Source organism: Oreochromis niloticus, linkage group LG8 (genome assembly GCF_001858045.2).
Source record: "Oreochromis niloticus isolate F11D_XX linkage group LG8, O_niloticus_UMD_NMBU, whole genome shotgun sequence".
Classification (NCBI taxonomy): domain Eukaryota; kingdom Metazoa; phylum Chordata; class Actinopteri; order Cichliformes; family Cichlidae; genus Oreochromis; species Oreochromis niloticus.
In genome coordinates, this window is record NC_031973.2 from 15,598,257 (window position 1) to 15,620,640 (window position 22,384).

The following is a 22,384-nucleotide window of genomic DNA, read 5'->3' on the forward strand; positions in this document are numbered from 1 at the left end:
GCTCCCTGAAAAGCTTTTACTTATCCATAAATACTGCTGTGAGAGTGGTAACAGACAGGAGAAAGATCATATTTCTCACATATTAGTTTATCTTCCCTGGCTGTCGGTTAACTCCTAAATAGAATATAAAATCCATCTTACAATAATCAGGCCCCATCACATCTTAAAGACCTCCTAGTATTATATTACCCTAATAGAACATTTCAGTCTCAGATTGTAGGTTTAAGTAGAATGGGAGGCATAGCTAATCAGACACTCTCCTATAGAACCATCTCCCAGTTTGCTTTCCATTTTAATAATCTTTATATTTAGGGCTAGATAAGCCAATATATATTACTCCTCCACTACCCCGTTTTTATTTCCCATATATCTATATATATCTATATATACATATATATATATATATATATATATATATGTATATATATAAAAAACACCCAGCACGCCCCTGCGGGCGGTTTATCCTTCAAGCTCGGGTCCTCTACCAGAGGCCTGGGAGCTTGAGGGTCCTGCGCAGTATCTTAGCTGTTCCCAGGACTGCGCTCTTCTGGACAGAGATCTCCGATGTTGTTCCCGGGATCTGCTGGAGCCACTCGCCTAGCTTGGGAGTCACCGCACCTAGTGCTCCGATTACCACGGGGACCACCATTACCTTCACCCTCCACATTCTCTCGAGCTCTTCTCTGAGCCCTTGGTTGTATATATATATATATGTATATATATATATATACATATATATATATATTTATATTTACACTGCACATACTTTCTCACATACTACGTGTTTTGTCCTCTCTATGATCTGTTTTTCTTCTCTTCTATTTTCCCTCAATCCATAAGTGATCAAGGCAGATGGCTGCCTTCAGTTTTGCTGGAGGTTTCTTTCTACTAAAAGGATGTTTTTTTCCTTCCCGCTGCTGCCAAGAGCTTGCTGATAAGAAATCATCTGATTGTTGGGATTTTCTCACTAATACTCTATCGTACAGTATTAAGCACGTTGAGGTGACCGTTGTTGTCATTTGGCGCCATATAAAGAATACATATACTTTTCAAAAACAAAAAGATTGTTTATCAAAGCTAGAACTGAACAGTTTACGATTCTAAGACTTGCCTGTGAGCTTTAATAAGTGTATGTTCAGTCAAATTTTCCAACGATTTATTGTGTGACTGTTCTCCAGTAAATTTACCAATTTTTTATTTCAATTTTCCTCTTAAATGTTTTTCTTCTTATGATATTCAAGGTAGTGATAAGCTTTTATTATGTGTTTTATTTTTGCTCGATTAAATGCAATTTCATTGGTTTTTTAGCATAACCCAAATATGAAATAAGTCAGTGAATACAAATGATGCAAACTGTGTCCTGTTTATATGTAAAATTTTTATCAAGAAAGTGCCTTTGAATGAAAATTAGACTAATCTTTTTTTTTTCCAAGCACATTTGAATGATTACTGAATAATGAATGCATATTTCAGTTGGTCCATCATTATACAGCATTATGGTCTTTGATTTATTCTTTCCCACCACCATTTATCTGAGTTAATTTTATCTTAAGCTGGACGGAGGTCATTTCTTACTCTCAACTAGTTACATAATCACATTTCATTCTTCTGCTATTCTTTGCAGCATGACTAATAAACGCTTGACATCCTCTGATGTTTAAGTCTAATCTCTGCAAGATTTTCTGCCTATGGAGTACATGTGTCAGCAGCAATCATGCCACTTACCAAGCTTGTTTAACCTGTGATTTATGGCACCATAATTGAAGTTGCAGCCAGAGGAGAAGGTTAAGGGGCTAGATTTAACTCAGTTAACCTTCCAGCCAGGGGTAACTACCTGAAGATTTTGTCTGAAGGATCTAGCTTGTCATTCTAAAATTTGCTTCAAAATAGTAGAAACTCACGCTCACGTTTAAGGCTTTAATATTTGATGAATGCTGGTTTAGCCACCACAGCAGGTGACACATGAGCTGCTGAATGGTTCTGCAGGATGAAACTGCTCTGGATGTTGAACACAGTGTGCAAATATACAAACTGAGTCAAACAGAAAAGGCAATACAGCTTTTTTTCATAGGGAAAATTATCAGTGCTAATAGGCACAGTTGTGTTTTCAAAGAATTTATTATTTAGCAGTTGCAATATGAAGTAATCTTTCCTTTATATTGGCAATAATACACAGATCCTCTGACGTCATCCTGCCTGCATTCCTACATTGTTTTACATTCTGATAAACCAGTTAATAATGACAGAAAATCTGCGGTCTAAAATTGATTTGTGATTGCATTTGGCACCCCATGTGTAATGGTCCAATGCAAACAGTGCACCAAGAGGTAAAAATTGTTAAAATTGCACAATAGGTAATGCGGTTGCTCATATGAGCATCCAAATAAATCGTAGTCCTAAATACATATTAAAGTAACAGGTGTATCAGTGATTTTTTTTTTCACCCACTTCAGGTTAAATTGCGTAAAGTTAAACCCTGTCCCCCTGTTGCTTTCTTGTATGGCACTCATCCAGTTTTTCTACTAAAACGCACAAAGGCAGGAGCTACATTTCTGTAGCTTTATGTTAACCAGCTAATTAGGCTAATGCAAGCTTTGCATGTGGGATGAAAGGTCAATGTTAGCAAAAAAAAACCAATGTCTAATCTTGAAAAAATGATCTAAATATGCACTGGATGCCTTCAGACATGATACTGTGCAAAAAGACTGAAGCTAAAGCTGCTGGATTTTACGTAAAAATAAATTAAATTAATTAAAGAGGAGATGGTCTTAGAACCTTACTCTCTTCTTCCATCCTCTGATTAGTGTTTGTGATGTCAGGCAAAAAAGCAATTAAAAACCCAAATCATTGTTAGACAATAGCTGATAGTTATCTGATGCGTTTTAGCAAATGCATATTCCTCTATTGTTCTACAAAATGACTATCAACCAAAGTTAGTCAAAAATAGGGACACACCAATCCTGCTTTTACTCTGATCCAATACTGAGATCTTGGCATTGAGTATCTGTTGATCCAGTACCAGAGTTAAATCAATAAACTGTAATCCTCACTGTGAGGAAGAGTACCATTCATTTATGTTTTAGCTAGCACCAGGCTCAGCTTAAATCTTGCTTTCCTGACAAATACATGCATCCAAGAATAAAAATGTACTTGATTTTATATTTATTAATAAAATAATACAACAGGAAAAAAAGAATAAAATGTAAAATTTAATTTTCATTATTTACCTAATTTATTTGCATTAGTCCAAGCTCAGTGCAAGCCTACTGCACACTGCTTTCAGTGACAATCATGCTAGTTTCTCCTTTACTTCCTCTCAATCTGAGTTCACCTGCTTTTACTACTCCTTGATATATTGGTGTGAAGTTGAGCTGGCACAAGCACATTATGTAACCAAGAGTGTAATAAAGAGTAATAAAAGCTTCCAAACAAGTGAAGGAGCAAGAAAGAGAAAGCATCAACTGCTGCTTTGCTGTTAGCTTACTTAGTGCTTTGTTAGCTTGGCCAATAGCAACCAGTCTGTTGCTGCTGAGTAAATCAAATACAGTAAAAATGAATAGATTGGTCATAGATCATCTTGTTTTAAACAATATCCAATCCAGCCTTTAGAATTAGGCTCGGACCAAAATCTGATCCAAATATCATATCGGCGCATCACTAGTAAAGTACGCCTGGACTACAAAAAGACTACAAAAAGAAACCAGAGTGTGCCTGGTACAGAAATCTTGTGTCTTGCCTACAGATTGTACATATTCATATGCAAAATCTGTTTTTAGAGATTAGGTAGTATTTGACTACTACAGTAGGTTGTCCAGTAGCAAACAGCATCTGCTACAGATAAGTTTTACATTGATACAAATGAGCAAACCTCTCAAACACTTTCTTATCCTTTTGCACATTGTTTTATGTTTGGTAAAGGCTTAATTTAAACACCACTGCACACTTATTATGAGAGAAATCAAGAATAATAAGTGAATCCAAAGCTTGACAGGCCTGCCATGCCTGGTTATCTTTGCTAAGCAGCCACTGGACAGTCACTGTTTTAAGGGAGCTGGTTTAGCAAATGATCAGTCTTATTTACAACTGCCACTTTGGTGCTTGTTCAATTAAAAAAGTGGATACAGCAGTTTGAGACCATAAGAAAGTCTTTGATGCAACTTCTGGGAAAAGAAATGAAAGGAACAAGCACAAGGACATAAGTGTTAAAAGTCAGTGGGGGGCACAGATGGTGATATATCAAAACTGAGTCACAGTATGAGCGGATGGATGGCTTATTGGTGTTGTCCTTCTATTTGTGGCAATGGACAACTTAGTAAAGAGCCTGATAAGAAATACTGAAAACTGGAGAGAATCTGCAGAAATTACAAAAAAAAAACTTAGATCACAGTAGACTTTACTTATATGCAATGCCCATCAAGCCTGATAAATTTTTCAGATTAGTTTTAGTCCTGAAGGTAGTTTGCAGATGTCAGCGGTCAGCATTCATTCTGCGCAGTTTGGGAGGCAAGTTGTCCTCTGGCCGACTCCCTACCAAGGAGATCTGGACTGGTGCTGGGGTTGGAGCAGCAAGGGTGCTAATGGCTGTGGACAATCTGTGCTTCTCCAGCTCACTCTCCTCAGCTTCTCCATCCAAAGACAACAGCTGGACCTGCTCCTCCGGATGTCCTTGCCTCACTACAGGGATGGAGCTGGACCTCAGCCTCTGAATACTAAGCGGCAGATCTCCTGTGCTGGAGGCCTTCCCCCCGGGCAAAGCTGACCCAGTCTTCAGCCCCCTCCAGAGATGCTCCTCCCTGCTGGAGCTCATGCGCTGGAGTTTGCTGGGCAGCCTGGAGACTTGATCGTCTACATGGTCTGCATTGTCAGCTGACAGGAGCCTCTCCCTGCGGCCTACTCGGCTGCTGTTCCTCAACAGAGGCGAAGGGGGAGTAGGCGCAACAGGCAGGGGGTTGGGTGACGTCAGGGAGGACTTCTCCTCCTGCTCTTTGACACTGTAGGGAGGTGTGGGGACTTCAAAGGTGTTGTGGAACTGGGAGTAATCGACTCTGAAGAAGCCCTCTTCAAGAGACATGACAGGGAGGAAGCGATGACCCCACAAGACTTCATCTTCAGTGTAAGATGTCCTTGCCTGGCATGTCATACCTGAGATGAAGAGAAGAGACAGAGTAGAAAAATATTTCAAATACAGACAGGGGAAAAGACAAAGAGGAGATGACTAACACACTGTAACATTATGAGGAAGACTGTATTAAATAAAAATGGACTGACAGCCAGACAGGAAGCTGATATGAAAGTGGCGAACTGCTTCAGGGACAAGGGAGAGGGAAACATGAAAAACTAACAGAGATGGAAGCAGCCTTGTGTTTTGAATAATTAAACACCATGAAATTAAACATTGTGTTAAATATTTCATTTTATATTACAGAGAAGCTTAGCACCTGCTAAATGATGATGAGACAAATGATAAGGGACAGCGATGCTTACACAAAGTTAGTTGTTTTGAAAAAAGACAGCAAAAGGACCTCAGAGTTCAGAATATGTTCTCACCAGTGGTCTCCACGATGCCCTCCAGAATGACAACAATCTCAAACTGATCGTTCATGAGCGAGCGCTGTGACAGGTCGAAGAACGGGCTCTTGCTGTTGATCTCATGGCAGATAGTCAAAGGTGACACTAGGAAAAGCTGATCTGCCCCCGTCCCGAAACCTACATCCAGTTCACACTGATCCAGAGGCAGGAACTCGCCCTCTGGGGTCTGCCGAGACTGTAGACACAAATGAGCAGGACATTTTAGCACAAACACTGAAGTTTATACCGACACTCCCACCAAGGCAGTGTAAGAAAGAAAAGATGTACAATAAATGGATTTGCTAATCTTTCATAAAAGGTTGGTGTTTTGATGGTTTCCACAAAGATGGAGTCCTTCTGACCCTGAGGCAGATTGCTCTGCAGCCTCAAGTCAGAACTCGTGAGGTTCTGAGGGACCTAGCTACATAAACTAGAAAGCATGACTGAGATAATGCTGGTGATTGGCATTTAGCAACTTTAAAATTAGCAAGAGAGTCTTAAAATCACTGATGTGAGGTAGACACTTTAAAACCTGACATTATTGTTACATTTTACTTGATTAAAAAACAAAAACAAAGCTAAAAGCAAAGTGTTAAAACATTCATGCCAATTCACAGTTTTGTACTGGGCTGTGGTCAGACTATGCTGGGACCGGTTGCCAGGCAACCAGCATAGACTCAAAGAAGTTACCGGTCATATCTGCCATGCAGACATGAAAGTGTCAAGAATCTTCTTATCCTACCCCTACTAAGAAAGTAAAAAAGCATATTTCCCATAAATGTCACCTAAACTATCTTTAGGACGTAATCAGTGTGGTGTCTGCTGTTTATGGAAGTGTATTTCCAGCTGAGGAAAACACATCCGACAAAAAGAATGAATGAATCATATTGTCCTCATGTTAAAAACCCCCTCTGAATTTCAAAGTATTGCTTTGCTGTCATGTAGAACATGCAAATGACTGTACCCACACAGCTAAACGGTTTTATGACCCATTTTAACACACATTTTAGAGCCCTGAACTTTCCTACACATCACCCGAAAGAGGTGCACGTGAGAGTGAAAGGGTCCAAAGCCACTGAAGCATTAGCCAGTTTTTAGCCTGCAGTCTCATTGGTTCAAAGTCAGTGTAATGTTTGATTGAGGCTAATATTCCTGCACAAAAATAGCTTTTTACAGGCTATAGTTGAGTTTATGAGGACACATTGTCAATCTGCCAGGTTTAACCTCTCCTTTGCAGTACCTACCACTTTTCATGTGAAACCCAACTACAGCTACTATATATATATTCTTTATCCTTGATCAAAAGGTGACTGAAGCTGCGTTTAAAGTCCACTGGAATAGCATTGAAAAGGCAATTTCCTTCTGGAATTTCACATGGTACCATATGAAATTGGATACTTAGAGAGTTCAAGTGGAGAGAATGAGTTGTTTTTGGTGCTCAAAGGCAGGCAGAGTGAAGCCTGTAAACTAGAAGTGGTCGCTGAGAATTGCTTCCATCAGCCCCACTTATTGAAAAACGGGACCGTAATGAAGAAGATGTAGATGTTATCTTTGGTCCCAAGCTCACTTGTGGTAGTACTGTTGCAAAACAACAGCAACTAAATACAAAGCGCTCCCAGAACTGCTTCGACAGACCTCCATGTTTTGTCAGATGGGGACAAGAAGAAGAAGCCACAGATCTGGAAAAACATTGCCTGGTCTGTCGAGTCCCAGTTGCTGCTGTAACATTCAGATGGTAGGGTCAGAATTTGGCATAAACAACATGAATCCCATGGATCCATCCAGCTTGTCAGGCTGGTCGTGGTGGTGCATTGGTGTGGAGGATATTTTCTTGGCACACTTTGGGCCTCTTAGCACCAACTGAGCATCATTTAAACTCCACAGCCTTGCTGATTATTGTTGATGACCATGTCCGTCCCTTTATGACCACAATGTATCTATCATTTGATGGCTGCTTGCAGCAGCATTAATGCACTATGTCATGAAGCTCAAACCATCTTAAACTTTCCAGCAAACATAATTAAACCCCTAACGCTGATCAAAACTGGTTGCAACATATAAACTTAACCATAGATGGACAGACCATGCTCCTATACAGAGTTCATGTCAGAACATCTCTTACAAAGTGTGAAATACATTACATCAAACCACCATTTAGGTGTTTTTTTTTTCATTCTTTTCTCAATAATTATAATTTATTTTATTTTATTTTATTCTAACTAGCAAATCAACAACAAAGAAAAACATCTTAAATGCAAACTTTCTCTACAAAGTCTAATCAAGATATCGAGGCAATGTTTAAGAAGTACCTCAAACCAACGTCAAAGTAACCTCTGTGACGTCTTTCAGTTGTTATATTGGAAGAAAAGACCACCAGCTAACAGCTATTCAGCACTGAAATTTCTATAGGAGGTTTCTTGAACACAACAATGAGTTCACTGTACTCAAATGGCCTCCACTGTCACAGATCTCAGTCAAACACAGCATCTTTGGCATGTGGTGGAAAAAGAGATTTACATCATGGATGTGCAGCCGACAAATCTGCAGCAACTGTGTGAAGCTGTCATATCAATATGGACCAAAAATTCTGATGGTTCCAAATCTATGACGAATTAAAGCAGTTCTGAATGCAAAAGGAGATCCAACACAATGTAAGCAATGTGGATCTAATGAAGTGTATTTTTGCTGTATAGTGGTAAAAGCAAGAACAACTGACCTGAGGAGGCAACAGCACTGAAATGTACTTGTCACACTGACTGGCAGACATGCAGGGTAAAAGTGAGAATGAAGGTGTTAAAACAATAGTCTCTCACCTTCCCAGCATCTCCTTCTGACAACCCAAGCAGCAGTAATCTTTATTTCATTTTTGGCAAAGTCATTCTCTGTGTACACACCTCCTAATTTCCAGCAGATTAGACCCCATTGAAATTCTCAGCAACAGTCTGTCCTTAAAAAACCAACATCGTTGACCAACTAGGGCAAATCTAAATAAGTAAAGTATGTGTCAAATGAAAATATTAAGAAAGAAGCTCAAAGAAAAGGCCAAAAAGAAAAAATACTGATAATACCCATATGAGTTCTATCATTTCATACATAAACAGAAGGGGGAAAATCATCTTTCCCCGTTGTTAATGTTTATTAAGTAGATTAAATAGATTATATCTTCTTCCCATCGCCTACTGTTAACTTTCATGAAGAGTGGCCTCCCCGGCCCTTTGAGCAAGGAGCCAATCGGTTCACAGATGGCAAACAGCCTGTCATTTGTATTCACCGTGATGCTGAGGACAGAAGGGTGTGACATTTCACAGGAAGACGTCTGTGCCCACAGATCCCCGGCTCGCCTTCTTGAGGGAAAGTGTCACCCATCATGCTGCATCAGTGGCTGTTGCTCACTGAACGTGCAGACGGGGAGCCGATGTAACATGTCCACTGAAGTTAAGTCGAAAAAGCAAGAAATGCGGATGTTTTTTATGTAACAGTGAGAACGTTCCTTAAAAGGAAACAAGCAGAAAAAGCTGTAAAAGGCTACACCACCTACCGCGCCTTTGATCTGTCAGTCTACGGGGTGTATTCTCGTAACAAATAAAATAATGTTACTCGATTTGGGGATTTCATCAAGGAAGAGATGTAAAATCTCCTCAGTCAGAGTCTGATCATGCCTGGAATGGAGGGGTGCCTGCACAGGGGGGCTCTGCCAAAACAAACAAACCGCTTCTGTTTACCGTTGCCATTAAAGATAAAGTAATTCCATCTTTGATGCCTAAAACAATCAAGGTCAATGAGTCAAACTGCTGTAAAGTGTTTTGGCAACTGTTAAGCCATTAAATGCATTAATCTGTTTACTCCAACTGGACTTCCTGGATCGATTGTCTTACCGGTAGCCACCGTAAATAACACCCCCTTACCAAGGCAGCCCTTCTTCTTGCTTTTGGTCTAAATCCCAGCTAATAGGATTACATCGTCTGACATTAAATACTTTTCACTTTATTGCTCAGAGCTTGGAGATATTACTCTCACTCTGCATGATAAATATAAAGCGGCATTCATCAGGCAGTTTGCTTAGCTTAGCAGCAAAACGCTATGATTTCAAAGCAGCAACCTCCAGGGCTGAGAAATGAGTAGCCAAAACAGTAGTTCCTGCATTGGCTACTTGAGGCTGGCTTCAAAAGCAAGACAGTCCCCACTGACTCCTGTGGGGAAATACCCAACTTCAGCAATTAATTTAACACTTTTACAGCCTTTGATAAAACTTTACAGTAGCTCCTTTTAGAGCACACCCATTTTTTATGGGTTTTTTTTATGTTTGTTTTTATTGTTGATGTAATTATCCGACAAATATGACCTCCTGCTTGGTACAGACTGTATGCCACAGATGTTGTCCTGTCTCCAGCCCCTCACCCCCAAACTGGCTGCAGCAGATGGTTTTTTCCTGTTAAAAGGGAGTTTTTCCTTCCTGCTGTTGCCAAGTCTTTGCTCATATGGGTCGTCTGATTGTTGGGATTTTCTCTCTGTTATTATTAAGTCTTTACCTTACGATACCAAGTGCCTTGATTATTGAGAACTGAACCCTCTTGTCTAACTATGGTATAGACAAGAGGGTGGAAAAATGCTAACATTGAGGCTATTCAATTATGCCTCTGATGTTTTCATATTTGGACTTAGTGAACAGTGAAATGCAGTCCAGTGTGGTAATAGGTATTGCTGCCTAAATCCTTATCATCCAGCTTAATTATCCATCTAACTATTCTTCTTTTTAGCAGCAATCTTTATGATATCAATACAGGCAAAGCTTAAGATTTCATTGTATTTAAATATAATAATGGTGCTACTGCACTAGATATTTCCATTTGGAAACCAGTGTACTGGTAAGTCATTTATTTCTGGGTGTAAAGGTAAAACTGCTGATTTTAATAAATTCTCACTGCTTGCCTCACTAGCGCTGTAGTGCTACAACAGAGTTATACCCCTGCCAAGGACGCAGAAAGCTGCTGGATGGCTTCAACAATGTAAAAGCCTTGTGTGTTCTTCTAGTGCTGCTAAACAGTCAGCGCCACAAGGGGGAAATTAATGGCCTTTGGAAGAGGTCCTGATATGGAGGGGGTGCTTAATTTACCAAGCCCGGCTCGCCTTCTTGAGGGAAAGTGTCACCCATCATGCTGCATCAGTGGCTGTTGCTCACTGAACGCGCAGACGGGGAGCCGATGTAACATGTCCACTGAAGTTAAGTCGAAAAAGCAAGAAATGCGGATGTTTTTTATGTAACAGTGAGAACTTTCCTTAAAAGGAAACAAGCAGAAAAAGCTGTAAAAGGCTACACCACCTACCGCGCCTTTGATCTGTCAGTCTACGGGGTGTATTCTCGTAACAAATAAAATAATGTTACTCGATTTGGGGATTTCATCAAGGAAGAGATGTAAAATCTCCTCAGTCAGAGTCTGATCATGCCTGGAATGGAGGGGTGCCTGCACAGGGGGGCTCTGCCAAAACAAACAAACCGCTTCTGTTTACCGTTGCCATTAAAGATAAAGTAATTCCATCTTTGATGCCTAAAACAATCAAGGTCAATGAGTCAAACCGCTTTAAAGTGTTTTGGCAACTGTTAAGCCATTAAATGCATTAATCTGTTTACTCCAACTGGACTTCCTGGATCGATTGTCTTACCGGTAGCCACCATAAATAACACCCCCTTACCAAGGCAGCCCTTCTTCTTGCTTTTGGTCTAAATCCCAGCTAATAGGATTACATCGTCTGACATTAAATACTTTTCACTTTATTGCTCAGAGCTTGGAGATATTACTCTCACTCTGCATGATAAATATAAAGCGGCATTCATCAGGCAGTTTGCTTAGCTTAGCAGCAAAACGCTATGATTTCAAAGCAGCAACCTCCAGGGCTGAGAAATGAGTAGCCAAAACAGTAGTTCCTGCATTGGCTACTTGAGGCTGGCTTCAAAAGCAAGACAGTCCCCACTGACTCCTGTGGGGAAATACCCAACTTCAGCAATTAATTTAACACTTTTACAGCCTTTGATAAAACTTTACAGTAGCTCCTTTTAGAGCACACCCATTTTTTATGGTTTTTTTTAATGTTTGTTTTTATTGTTGATGTAATTATCCGACAAATATGACCTCCTGCTTGGTACAGACTGTATGCCACAGATGTTGTCCTGTCTCCAGCCCCTCACCCCCAAACTGGCTGCAGCAGATGGTTTTTTCCTGTTATAAGGGAGTTTTTCCTTCCTGCTGTTGCCAAGTCTTTGCTCATATGGGTCGTCTGATTGTTGGGTATTTCTCTCTGTTAGTATTAAGTCTTTACCTTACGATTGTGCCTTGATTATTGAGAACTGAACCCTCTTGTCTAACTATGGTATAGACAAGAGGGTGGAAAAATGCTAACACTGAGGCTATTCAATTATGCCTCTGATGTTTTCATATTAGGACTTAGTGAACAGTGAAATGCAGTCCAGTGTGGTAATAGGTATTGCTGCTTAAATCCTTATCATCCAGCTTAATTATCCATCTAACTATCCTTCTTTTTAGCAGCAATCTTTATGATATCAATACAGGCAAAGCTTAAGATTTCATTATATTTAAATATAATAATGGTGCTACTGCACTAGATATTTCCATTTGGAAACCAGTGTACTGGTAAGTCATTTATTTCTGGGTGTAAAGGTAAAACTGCTGATTTTAATAAATTCTCACTGCTCGCCTCACTAGCGCTGTAGTGCTACAACAGAGTTATACCCCTGCCAAGGACGCAGAAAGCTGCTGGATGGCTTCAACAATGTAAAAGCCTTTTGTGTTCTTCTAGTGCTGCTAAACAGTCAGCGCCACAAGGGGGAAATTAATGGCCTTTGGAAGAGGTCCTGATATGGAGGGGGTGCTTAATTTACCAAGCCACCTGAGATTCAAGTTGAGTGAAGGCAGGCCCTCTCCCAGGTGACTCACTTCCCCTTCAGTGACAGTTTGTGTGGACCGTGTGTGCAAATGCATGTGTTTGAGAAAGATACTAAGAAACCCAAACATCGACAGCGCAACACACATGCATTGCTTTTGTGTTTGACATGCAAATGTGGACATGTGTCCAGCTACTGAGCTTTGAGCAGGAGATAAAATGTGATTCTCGCACAGACGTCGCATTCTGTCTCTCAATCTGTCTGCCACAACATGCCTCTTCTTCTCTTCTTTCTCCTGCTTTCCCTGCTTGTCCTTCAGAGTTAGACGGTGGCAGATGTTGCAAGTCATGCCGGCATATCTGCCTGCCTGTCTCACTAAGCTCCTGCATGCATGCCTGTCTGTCTGCTTCTCGCCCTTATCACTTATCTCCTGCTGTGGACCAACCTACTGAGAGAAGCTTCTGTTGACACTGACGAGCACCGCCCAGCTGTCACTCTCCCCCGCTGCATTTTTGTTCAGTCTTGTTTGCCACACTTGCTGCTGTTTACTGCTTCCATCTCCTTTGTCCCACCAATTTTTTTTCTTGCCAAGATAAGCTCGCTACGTCCGCGCTCTGACGGCAACCCACATGCCTGCATGTTTCCATTTTAATATTATATTTCACTTGTGCTGCAGGGCACCTCTGCATTCCACTGGTTTATTAATTAATGCTGCATCAATATTAATGGAATTTCAAGGACTTTTATGTTTTTACATTAACATGCATTGTGGATATAGGGTGGGCAGTACTGCCAGGGAGCTGTGTTTCTGCTCATAATTAAGTTTGTTATGTGTAGCCATAAAATTGGGATCTACTAACAATTAACTTGTGTCTGGTGAAATATAACAGGATGAAGATGCATTCTTTCTAGTTCTTTTAAAAGTGACTATATGTATGTACACTATGCCAACAAATGCCCTGAAATACACTTATATAACAGCACTATTGAACTGGATGCAGTTGAATGGGTTCATGAACTCACATCTAGCACTGCAAACTGGTTACTTGAATCTTACATTCAGGAGGAATAACACAGTTTTTATCCTGGTGCCATAACCCATCACTAACTCTTCGTTCTCGTGAGTATTTTTGAGGGTGCATAGGAATTTGTCCAATCATTCTAAATGTGTTTTGTGGACTTGGAGAGGGAATTTCACTGCAGCCCTGTGGATGGAAATAGTACCGTAGGTGAAGCATATTTGGTCCTGGTATTACTGTAGTTAGAGTTGTCTGCATTACTCTCAGCAAAATTGATCTTTTGACTGACTTCCCTACTCCTGCTTTTTGTCACCGATTCTGTGGCAGTCAAAGGGTGGAGGGTGTCATATTTGGTGTTCTCAGGATCTGCTTTTTCCAGCTGATGTAGTTCTGATAGCTCCTTCAAGCCATGACCTCCAGTTTGCACTGGGGCAGTTTGCTTCAGAATGTGCAGTAAATGGGAAGAAAATTAGCACCTCCACGTTTGAGGCCATGGTTCTCCGGCAGAAAGGATGGAGTGTCCACTCTGAGCTGGGAATGAGTTGCTAGCCTGAGTGGAGAAATTCAGGTATCTCCGAGTCTTGGTCACAAGTCAGGGAAGAAGGGAGTGGGAGATTGACAGATGGACTTTTACAGCATCTGCAGTGATGTCAATCCTATGCTGCTCTGCTGTCGCAAAGAGAGCAAGGCTGTTGATTTACCAGTCGATCTACATTCTCACCCTCACCTATGACCGCGAGCTGTGGGTAGTGACTAAAAGAATGAGATCACAGATACAATCAGTGCAAATGAGCCTGCTGAGCCGAGTGTCTGGGCTCAACCTTAGATAGGGACACGGCTAAAAGCAGAAAAGAAAAGAGTGAAATGAGGCAGTTCAGGCATGTCCTACTCAAAGGAGACTAAGGGGAAAATCCAGGACATGGCTGAGAGATTATGTCTCTTGACTGGTTCGGGAATGCCTCTGTGTCCCACCAAAAAGGGCGGGAGAGTGGGAAGTCTCAGCATCTTTGCTTAGACCACACCACTGTGATCTGGACCTGGATGAGCATCAGAAAAAAGAATGGAGAACGAAAAAAAAACAAGAATTAATCTTTAAACTCCCAGAATGAGTTTTGGTGAAAAACATGAATATATTGATGTTTAATTAATTATTAATAATAAAGCCTGAAAATTAGTAATGTGTGTTAAGAATGGGAGAAAATTCAAAAGGCTACGAGAAACTGAATAATCTCCTACTTAAATCAATTTATAGCATCTCAATTATCAGCAGCTGGCAGTTTTTTTAAATGATTATTTCTTTTGTTTTTACATTTTTGTCACAGCTGTGCCTCTTACGTGCTTCCTGTACATAACAACATCCGATGAGGCTCATTTAAAATGTATGTCTCACAGAACTCGGGAAATAAAGCTACAATATTTAAAGTAAATCTGTTATATTGTTATCACATCTTCTAGACAAGTCCCATATGTCACCGAGGTTGTCGATAAAAGAGACGTGAAATGGAAAGAGGCACGCCCAGCATCACCTCTTACTTTACATTTCTACTTGTGCTTCTACTGATGAAACTCAGTAAAATTCACATCCACCAATGAGAGGGCAAACTCGAGGAGATCAGTGCTGACTTTAATGTTCATAGCCAATAGACGCCCACGTAGCAAGGGGGAATTATTTAGCGCTCCAGTGACAGTTTCTTACATCATTGTGTAAAAGAGTCAGAAAATACATAGCTGAAGAGTCCAAATGCTCCACCAAGTATTCTTTTCCGTAATGATTTACTGACTGCACGCACACCAACTTTACTTTTTTCCCAAAAGTCCAAAGTATCCATGTCCCACAGCAAATTTATGGCCCATCTCCGACTATCCCCATAATGCTGCCGTGCCACCGTACGTTTGCACTGCTCCATCATTAGGATTTACTGCAGCACGCCTCATTTCTTCAGCCAGCTTTGTGGGCAAAACATCTGACAGTGACCTTGAGTGGCGTGCTACCTGAACACGAGCCATGGCATCGTTTGCACAGCGCAGCTGTAGTACTAGAGGGCTATGTAGAATCAATCTACTCTACAATACACCGCTGTGCAGTCTGACACCACAGTGACGTAAGTACACGGGCAGGAAAAAAGGAACAATGCAGCAGTGCTACGATCATACCCTGCGCACAGATTTCACAGCACGATTAGTCCAGGATCCAAAGACGATGAAGGCTTCTTTTTGAAATATCACAATCAGCTAAATGTGGATAAGATTTATGAATTCATCAAACGGGTTTTGACCCTTTAAAGCAGGTCAATTGAATGTTTTTATTTTTATTTTACACGTGATTCGTGTGTCCTGGACATCTGACCTTCCATTAACACATAAATGATTGTGGCTTAAAAATATCATTTAATGATCATTACTCACTGGCAGAAATCCCAGGTCAGGATCATTAAATAAATTTAATCAACTGATCTTAGAAAGGAAGCCAAGGACTGTTTAAATAAAGCCAAAAAAAAAAAAAAGCTGATGGATGAAAGCACTCTAAACAGCAAATGTTTACCATGCAGTAATTAAGCAGCACTCCAGGCTGGCACGTTCATTTAAACCTGAGACGTGAGGCAAGACCGAGAAAGCTACCTGCACAGCTAAAGTACACGGTCTCCATTATGTATCTAATCAGCAACAGTAATGCAGCATTTGTTCCAGTACGTTCTGCTGTGAATGCTACAAATCACACCTGACTGCCTGATGAATTCGGTTACAGTATCAAGAACCGAATACAGCTAAAACTTTCCCAACAATTTCTCTTTAATGATAAATCTACAGTGGCTCTGATTGAGGCTGAAAATTTACAGCGTGTCCTGTGGGTGTTTGTTTTACTGCTTTCACTCTGTTATTTCAAACAGGACAGAATGCATTAGAGGCGACTATTATGCAGAGTGTAAAACTGCTCTCCTCTGTGGAGGGAGGAAAGTTGATGATGGTGCATTCTGTGTGATTATTCATCTGTGAGACTGGTGATTAAGTGCAATCAAGACACCATATTTTTCCTTTGCCTTTCTCGGCTGTTAATTAAAGGACAATTGATAACGTAATGAAATAAAAATGGGAGAAAGAGCTGAAACAGTGGCAGTAATAAGGCTTTTAATGATGCTGAGTGACTTTTATTTATTATTTCTTTCTTTTTAAGTCAAATGAAAAATTGAGGGATTAAAATTTTTTTAATCTTTAAACATTTTTTCTGTTGACTTGTTTAAGAACACAAAATAAACAACTAAGTACAATCAACTCGCTGGTGTGAGTTCATAAAAGTGAGCTGTCACCGAAGATCACCTCACAACTCCAAAGAACTGACAAAAGCACAACTAACTGTCACAACAAAGCACTGCCGACTATTAAGGTTTAAACTGATGAACACTGCTACAGGGAGCTTATGCGGGCTCATACAAAGTCCTCAAATTGTGATGAATTGTTGTGTTTGGACTTTTTTCAGCACCTGAGACACACAGACACTGTGGAGCACCGTCCAGCCATCAGTCATAAGGTCTGCAGGCCAAAAAAGATGTTGCTTAGAGAACTTGAGAAAAGCATTCCCTGGTGAGAGACTGCTGTTTGAAGCTGCAGTTTCAGTCTATTTCAGTTGTGAAATTGCATGACACAAAATGTTTTCCTCTTCCCTTTTATCATAGCCGACAGCAGCTGCCTCGGCTCTCCTTTCATCCTCCGGATTTTTATTTTTATTTTTTGCAGCGCTGAAAGGCAGCAGTTGCTCTGGTAAAATGCCAAATCACTGTCACGTCTCAGTATTTAATAGTTACATTTTTGTCCTGTCTTTAGGAAAGAGTGGCCACAGGAATTACAGCCATTGTAGCCATTGTAACTTTAGAAATGATCTTTTAACCAAGTGCTCGTGCTGTAGTTTGCCACAAACTATTTCCTGGGGGAGGCATTCATCTCATCTGTGGACAGCTTAAGTAGAGGCTGAACTTGAATATACAACCCACTGACAGCCATACTGCTGACTGAAGGAGGGGTGGGGGGCAGTTTGTGATGACCCTCGCTGAAGCAGGCGGCTCACTCAGCATCTCAGAAATGAAGAGGGAGGAGAGCTGATAAACACAGAGCTGAAATACACAGCCTGTAGCTGTAAGTCGGATGCTCTGGGGAGTAAATGGCCACTTATTAAAGTACAGCTCACGATGGAGCCTCGCTATAAAAGCAGAGCCCCTACAGCAGGGATGCTAAACTCATTTCAAATCGTGGGCCACATACAGGCTGATCTTAAACTTCTGGTAGTTCATTGTCCAGACTGTCCTGTACTTATAAAATATAAATCTTCCATTAGTTCAGAAAAATTTTAAAATTTATCTATTACTTGTGGTGTATGAATGGAAGTATATATATATATATATATACATATATATACTTCCTATATATCAATAGGAAAAGCTGTAACACTTGGAGAGTTACAGGTAAAAGTTCTAAGTCTATGCTTTCCTCCGCATATTCCAGGCCGCCCAGTGGGCCGGATTGGAATCTTTGCCCTGAAATAGTCAAATCTGGGAATGAACAGAAATTCGGTGCATGGCTTGAAACACAATAACAACGCTTAACACACACTTAACAATTTGAGAGTGTTTTTATTCAGACACAACACGTTCAGAGTTGAGGTGGCGCAGGAGAAACTACATCCTCTGGCTATCACCCAGGTAACGCGCGTGCTTACCTTTATGAGTTTGCACCTGATCTGAGCGGACACCATGTGGCTGTTTCGCAGGTTTCCCACTCGGAACATGAGGCATAACTTCCCGTCCCGCTGCGAAATGACCGCGTCCTGGCTGAACATCAGCGTCTCCGCGCGCTTCTTAGGCTGCGACATCTTGATGAACATGCAGCCTATCAGGAAAGCGTCCACGATGGAGCCCAGTAGCGACTGGAAGAGGAAGAGGATGATACCCTCAGGACACTTTTCCGTGATGTACCGGTGGCCGTAGCCGATGGTCGCCTCGGTCTCGATGAAGAACAGGAACGCGGAGGGAAAGTTGTAGACGTTGGCGACGCACGGGGTGTAGGACGAGTTGTGGCCGCCGTAGCTCAGGTCTCCGCGGATGTAAGCGATGACCCACCACATCGAAGCCATGACCAGCCACGCCACCGTGTACGTGAGGATGAAGATGAGCAGGTTCCAGCGCCACTTCAGATCCACCAGCGTGGTGAATAGATCAGATATGTACCTGCTGGTTTCGCTCCCAAGGTTACCGTGCTGGACATTGCAGCGGCCGTTCTTCTCTACAAACCGCTGCCTCTTTTTCTTCACCGGCGCGGAAAAAGTCATGCTCCGGTTGGTGTTTACCACCTGGTAGTCCTCGCCAAATTTCCGCCGTATGGCTGACATTGTGTGCTTTCGGTCACCTTACTAGCAACGATCAGTTCTTGTGCAGAATCGGGCTCTTTGCGCAAGTTTGGCACCGTCTAACCAAAACCGCGCAACAGCATTCAGCCAAGACATGCCCCGCTCGCATCCCACGAGATGGAGATGCGCTTCTCTCCGGTAAATTAATCGTAGGCTAAATGAGCCGAGATTCTGCGCAATACATCATTCATACTCGGTCCCCTTTTACGCAGAGAATTCTCCCCCGAGTGATAACTTTTTTTACTTTCTTTTTTTTATTACGATGCCATCCGTTTAGGGAGCCGTGCAATAAAATGATGTCAGTGTTAGCTGCTTTTAATCAGGCTAACTAGATTCAAAAGTCCTTGGGTCCTGCTGTGTCAGTAAACCTGTGCGTTAATAAGACGGCAGGGTCCAGCGCTCACTTGTGCCCGAGGAAATGCGTCCTGGTAGGAGTGACTTCAAATTAAAGACTGTAGAGGAACTGCAGCACGGATGGCAGATTTCACTTTCGCGGGGGGTGGGCTTACGTGGGGATACAGACCAGGGAGTGCTTTTTTCAGTTTATTTCATTTTTCTTTTTGCCTGTTTCCAATAATTCGAAAGCATAAATATTCCAATTCACCGTGGACAGCATTAGTTTTCTTTTTCTTATATGCTTTGAAATCTGTTTGTTATTACTAAATTATCGAGGTGCCCACCACCAGAAAACATTGTGCTGTAGTACAAAATTGTGTTATTACGAGTATGGCGCCTGGTGGTGAGTGTTTAGCTCCACCTAGTGTTTCTACAGTGGAAGTAAATGACATCCGATGACAGTGGTCGTTCATTGTAAAGTTCTAGCTTGAAAGCGATGAAATGTTTCATTTAAAAGGGTTTATTCAGAATATGAAATTCATTGGTTGTTATTGAAAATTGAATTATAATCTATGGAACTGATGTTTTCGGAGTAATGAGATGGGTCACGTCATCAGCACGTGTTATATGTGCATATATTCTCTCTCTTTGTGTGTGTGTGTGTGTGTGTGTGTGTGTGTGTGTGTGTGTGTGTTTTAATAGACTCAATCACTATAACGTGAAAATAGATTGAAAAACTGTTTTGAGGCATTTCATGCTTTAAAGTCTTTTGCATCAGCAGATGGCTGCCCCACCCTGAGCCTGGTTCTGCCAGAGGTTTTTACCTGTTAAAAGGGAGTTTTTCCTTCCCACTGTGCCAAGTGCTTCTTTAAAAGGAGTCTTCTGATTGTTGGGGTTCTGGGTTTTTTGAAGGATCTATACTTTGCTTTATAAATGCAATCAAATTGAATTGAATTGAATAGAATTTGACTTTCTATAGCTGCAAACACCTTTATCAAATCTTTTTGAATTTTTAATTGTCTTTTACTCCACTGTATTTTTTTTATTTAACTTTTCATATTTGTTGCTTTAATCATTATTGTTCAGCACTTTGTAACTTTGTTTAGAAAAGTGCTTTATAAATACAAATAAACTAAAGTCACAAGCAGAATATCAAAGTGAAATGCTTCATCATCTTGTCACCTCACACTCCTAAAATTACTTATATACAGCTATTTGAATTGGCGAAGTGGATAGGATGATGCAGGTCATCGGGACCAAAGACAGAATAAAACAACCACCTGAAAGCAGGAAATGAAGTATTCCACAATGAAATCATAATAATTGTGTATGGAAAAATGTCAGTCACAACTCTAAGTTAAAACATATTGGTTGATGTTTGCAGAAGCCAGATGATACAGGTTTTGTGGGTATTACCAATTGTATATTACTGATATATAAAGTGCAATTACATACATGTTTACACAATGTATTGAAAAGGGGCTTCATAAACTAGTAAGTAATGAAAACTCTGCTGTTTCCATACAACAAGAAAAGGCAATGTCACTCAAATAATTCATACTCTTTTTTTATATATAGATTTCTACAAACACAACATTGTGCGTTCTCTCACCTCTTCCTTTAACAATGCTCTGAAAGTGTTTGGGAACTGAGGAGTAGTTTTAAACGTTTAAGTGTTTTATTGTTCTGTCTCGACAAAAGATTTCAGTTCTTCAGAAGCCTGGGATGTCTTGAGTTGTACTTTCTGTTTCATTATTCAAGAATTACAGACAGGAGGGCTTTGCACCCACACCCTTTTATTACTGAATCAAATCATGTTACTAGAAACACCTTGCAGTTTTTACTTGTTTTGTTGAAATAAGCAACATCAAAGTTGCTCAGAAAGGTGTATATATGTTGTTCAGGATCAATAGAGTCTTATATATTTGCCCAGACTTTCTTTCACACTGACCAGTAGTTAATCACTCTCCATTTTTATTACTGAAAGACTGCACTATTCTGCAATACTATTTATAAAGCCGATCATGTTACTAATCATTAACCAGTTACTTGTAGGATTTTTCACAAGGTGGTTTTTTACAAAACATTTCCAGACTCCCGTTGTTTCTGTTCTGTATTTTTAGAAACACCACATTCAAAATGTGAATATTTTTAAAATGATTAATACAAAAAAAGAAAGTTTCAGTATTTGAAATCATATCTTGAAGTATAAGATCCCTGTATTCAGTTTAATGTACGTTTTACAGTGTCACAACTTATATATACCAGCGCGCACAAACTTACAGCATGATCTCGCTCTAATAGTCTGATATGATATTCCTCTTTTTGAATTCAAAGCGAGAATGTGGGATATATATTGAACTTATGAATGAGAAGATTAGATCACATGAGATGATTTCCCTCCCTGCTTTTGTTCTTTAGATCGCGTATCTTTGAGTTATCATGGACCACAAATCCAAATTAATTCCCAAACTATCATATCAAAGTATTTCTTATACTATGCCAACATACAAAGATAAGATAGCTTTATGTGAGTACACAAGGACATATGGTCATATGAAAAACAATGAAATCATTGCAGTATATCAAGTTATCGGATGTAACTGTTAAGTTATTAAGCTTTTCTGCTGCAAATCTCTCACGTCACTATTGTACTTGTATTCTGCAGAATTCCTATCAGAGGATCATAAAAAGTATAATAAAAACATTGTGATTATGACAGAGTTATCAGTTAATTTGCGTAACGACTGAGATGTTTTTGTCGGCTCGGTCTACAAGAAAACACTCCAAGGTCACAATGAAAAAAACAAAGTGTCCCTTTTTATTCATATATATACTTTATGATATTGACTGTCAAATGAAAATGCATACGTGGGAGGAAAAAAGCTCTCACGAATTGCAGTCCAATCAGTCAGAATAACCATTTCTACTCAACGACTAATATAAGCGATCATCTTCCTGTTTTTGCAATTTTTCAAAATTATTTTGGGATTAAAACTAAAAAAAAGAATCAAACATTTGATATGATACGACATAGAACAACAAGAGCCATTGCTGCCCTCCAGGTGGACTTAAAGGAACACAACTGGAATGAGGTTTTTGCAAATGAAGATTCAAGTAGTGCATATGATGCATTCCTATCAACTGTAATTTCACTATATGAAAAAC

General features: G+C 40.4%; 1 protein-coding gene across 1 annotated transcript; it reads right to left on the minus strand.

The window, feature by feature from the left end:
* Window positions 1-767: 767 nt before the first annotated feature.
* On the minus strand, window positions 768-21,609 carry LOC100690095 (G protein-activated inward rectifier potassium channel 1). Its single transcript, XM_003441863.5, has 3 exons — window positions 18,194-21,609; window positions 5,548-5,764; window positions 768-5,142 (listed from the first exon to the last, which is right to left on the minus strand). Exons 1-3 carry the CDS (start codon window positions 18,860-18,862, stop codon window positions 4,469-4,471), a joined length of 1,560 nt encoding a protein of 519 aa, XP_003441911.1. The 5' UTR covers window positions 18,863-21,609; the 3' UTR covers window positions 768-4,468.
* Between the last annotated feature and the right edge of the window lie 775 nt (window positions 21,610-22,384).

What these genes read in the sequence shown, in the direction of transcription:
- LOC100690095 (XM_003441863.5), bottom strand. Translation starts at nt 18,862, where the DNA reads ATGTCAGCCATACGGCGGAAATTTGGCGAGGACTACCAGGTGGTAAAC. An exon ending in TCAGGTGCAAACTCATAAAG is followed by an intron (nt 5,765 to 18,193) that starts GTAAGCACGCGC and finishes TTGTGTCTACAG; the next exon opens with TCTCGGCAGACCCCAGAGGG. An exon ending in GGGCATCGTGGAGACCACTG is followed by an intron (nt 5,143 to 5,547) that starts GTGAGAACATAT and finishes TCTTCATCTCAG; the next exon opens with GTATGACATGCCAGGCAAGG.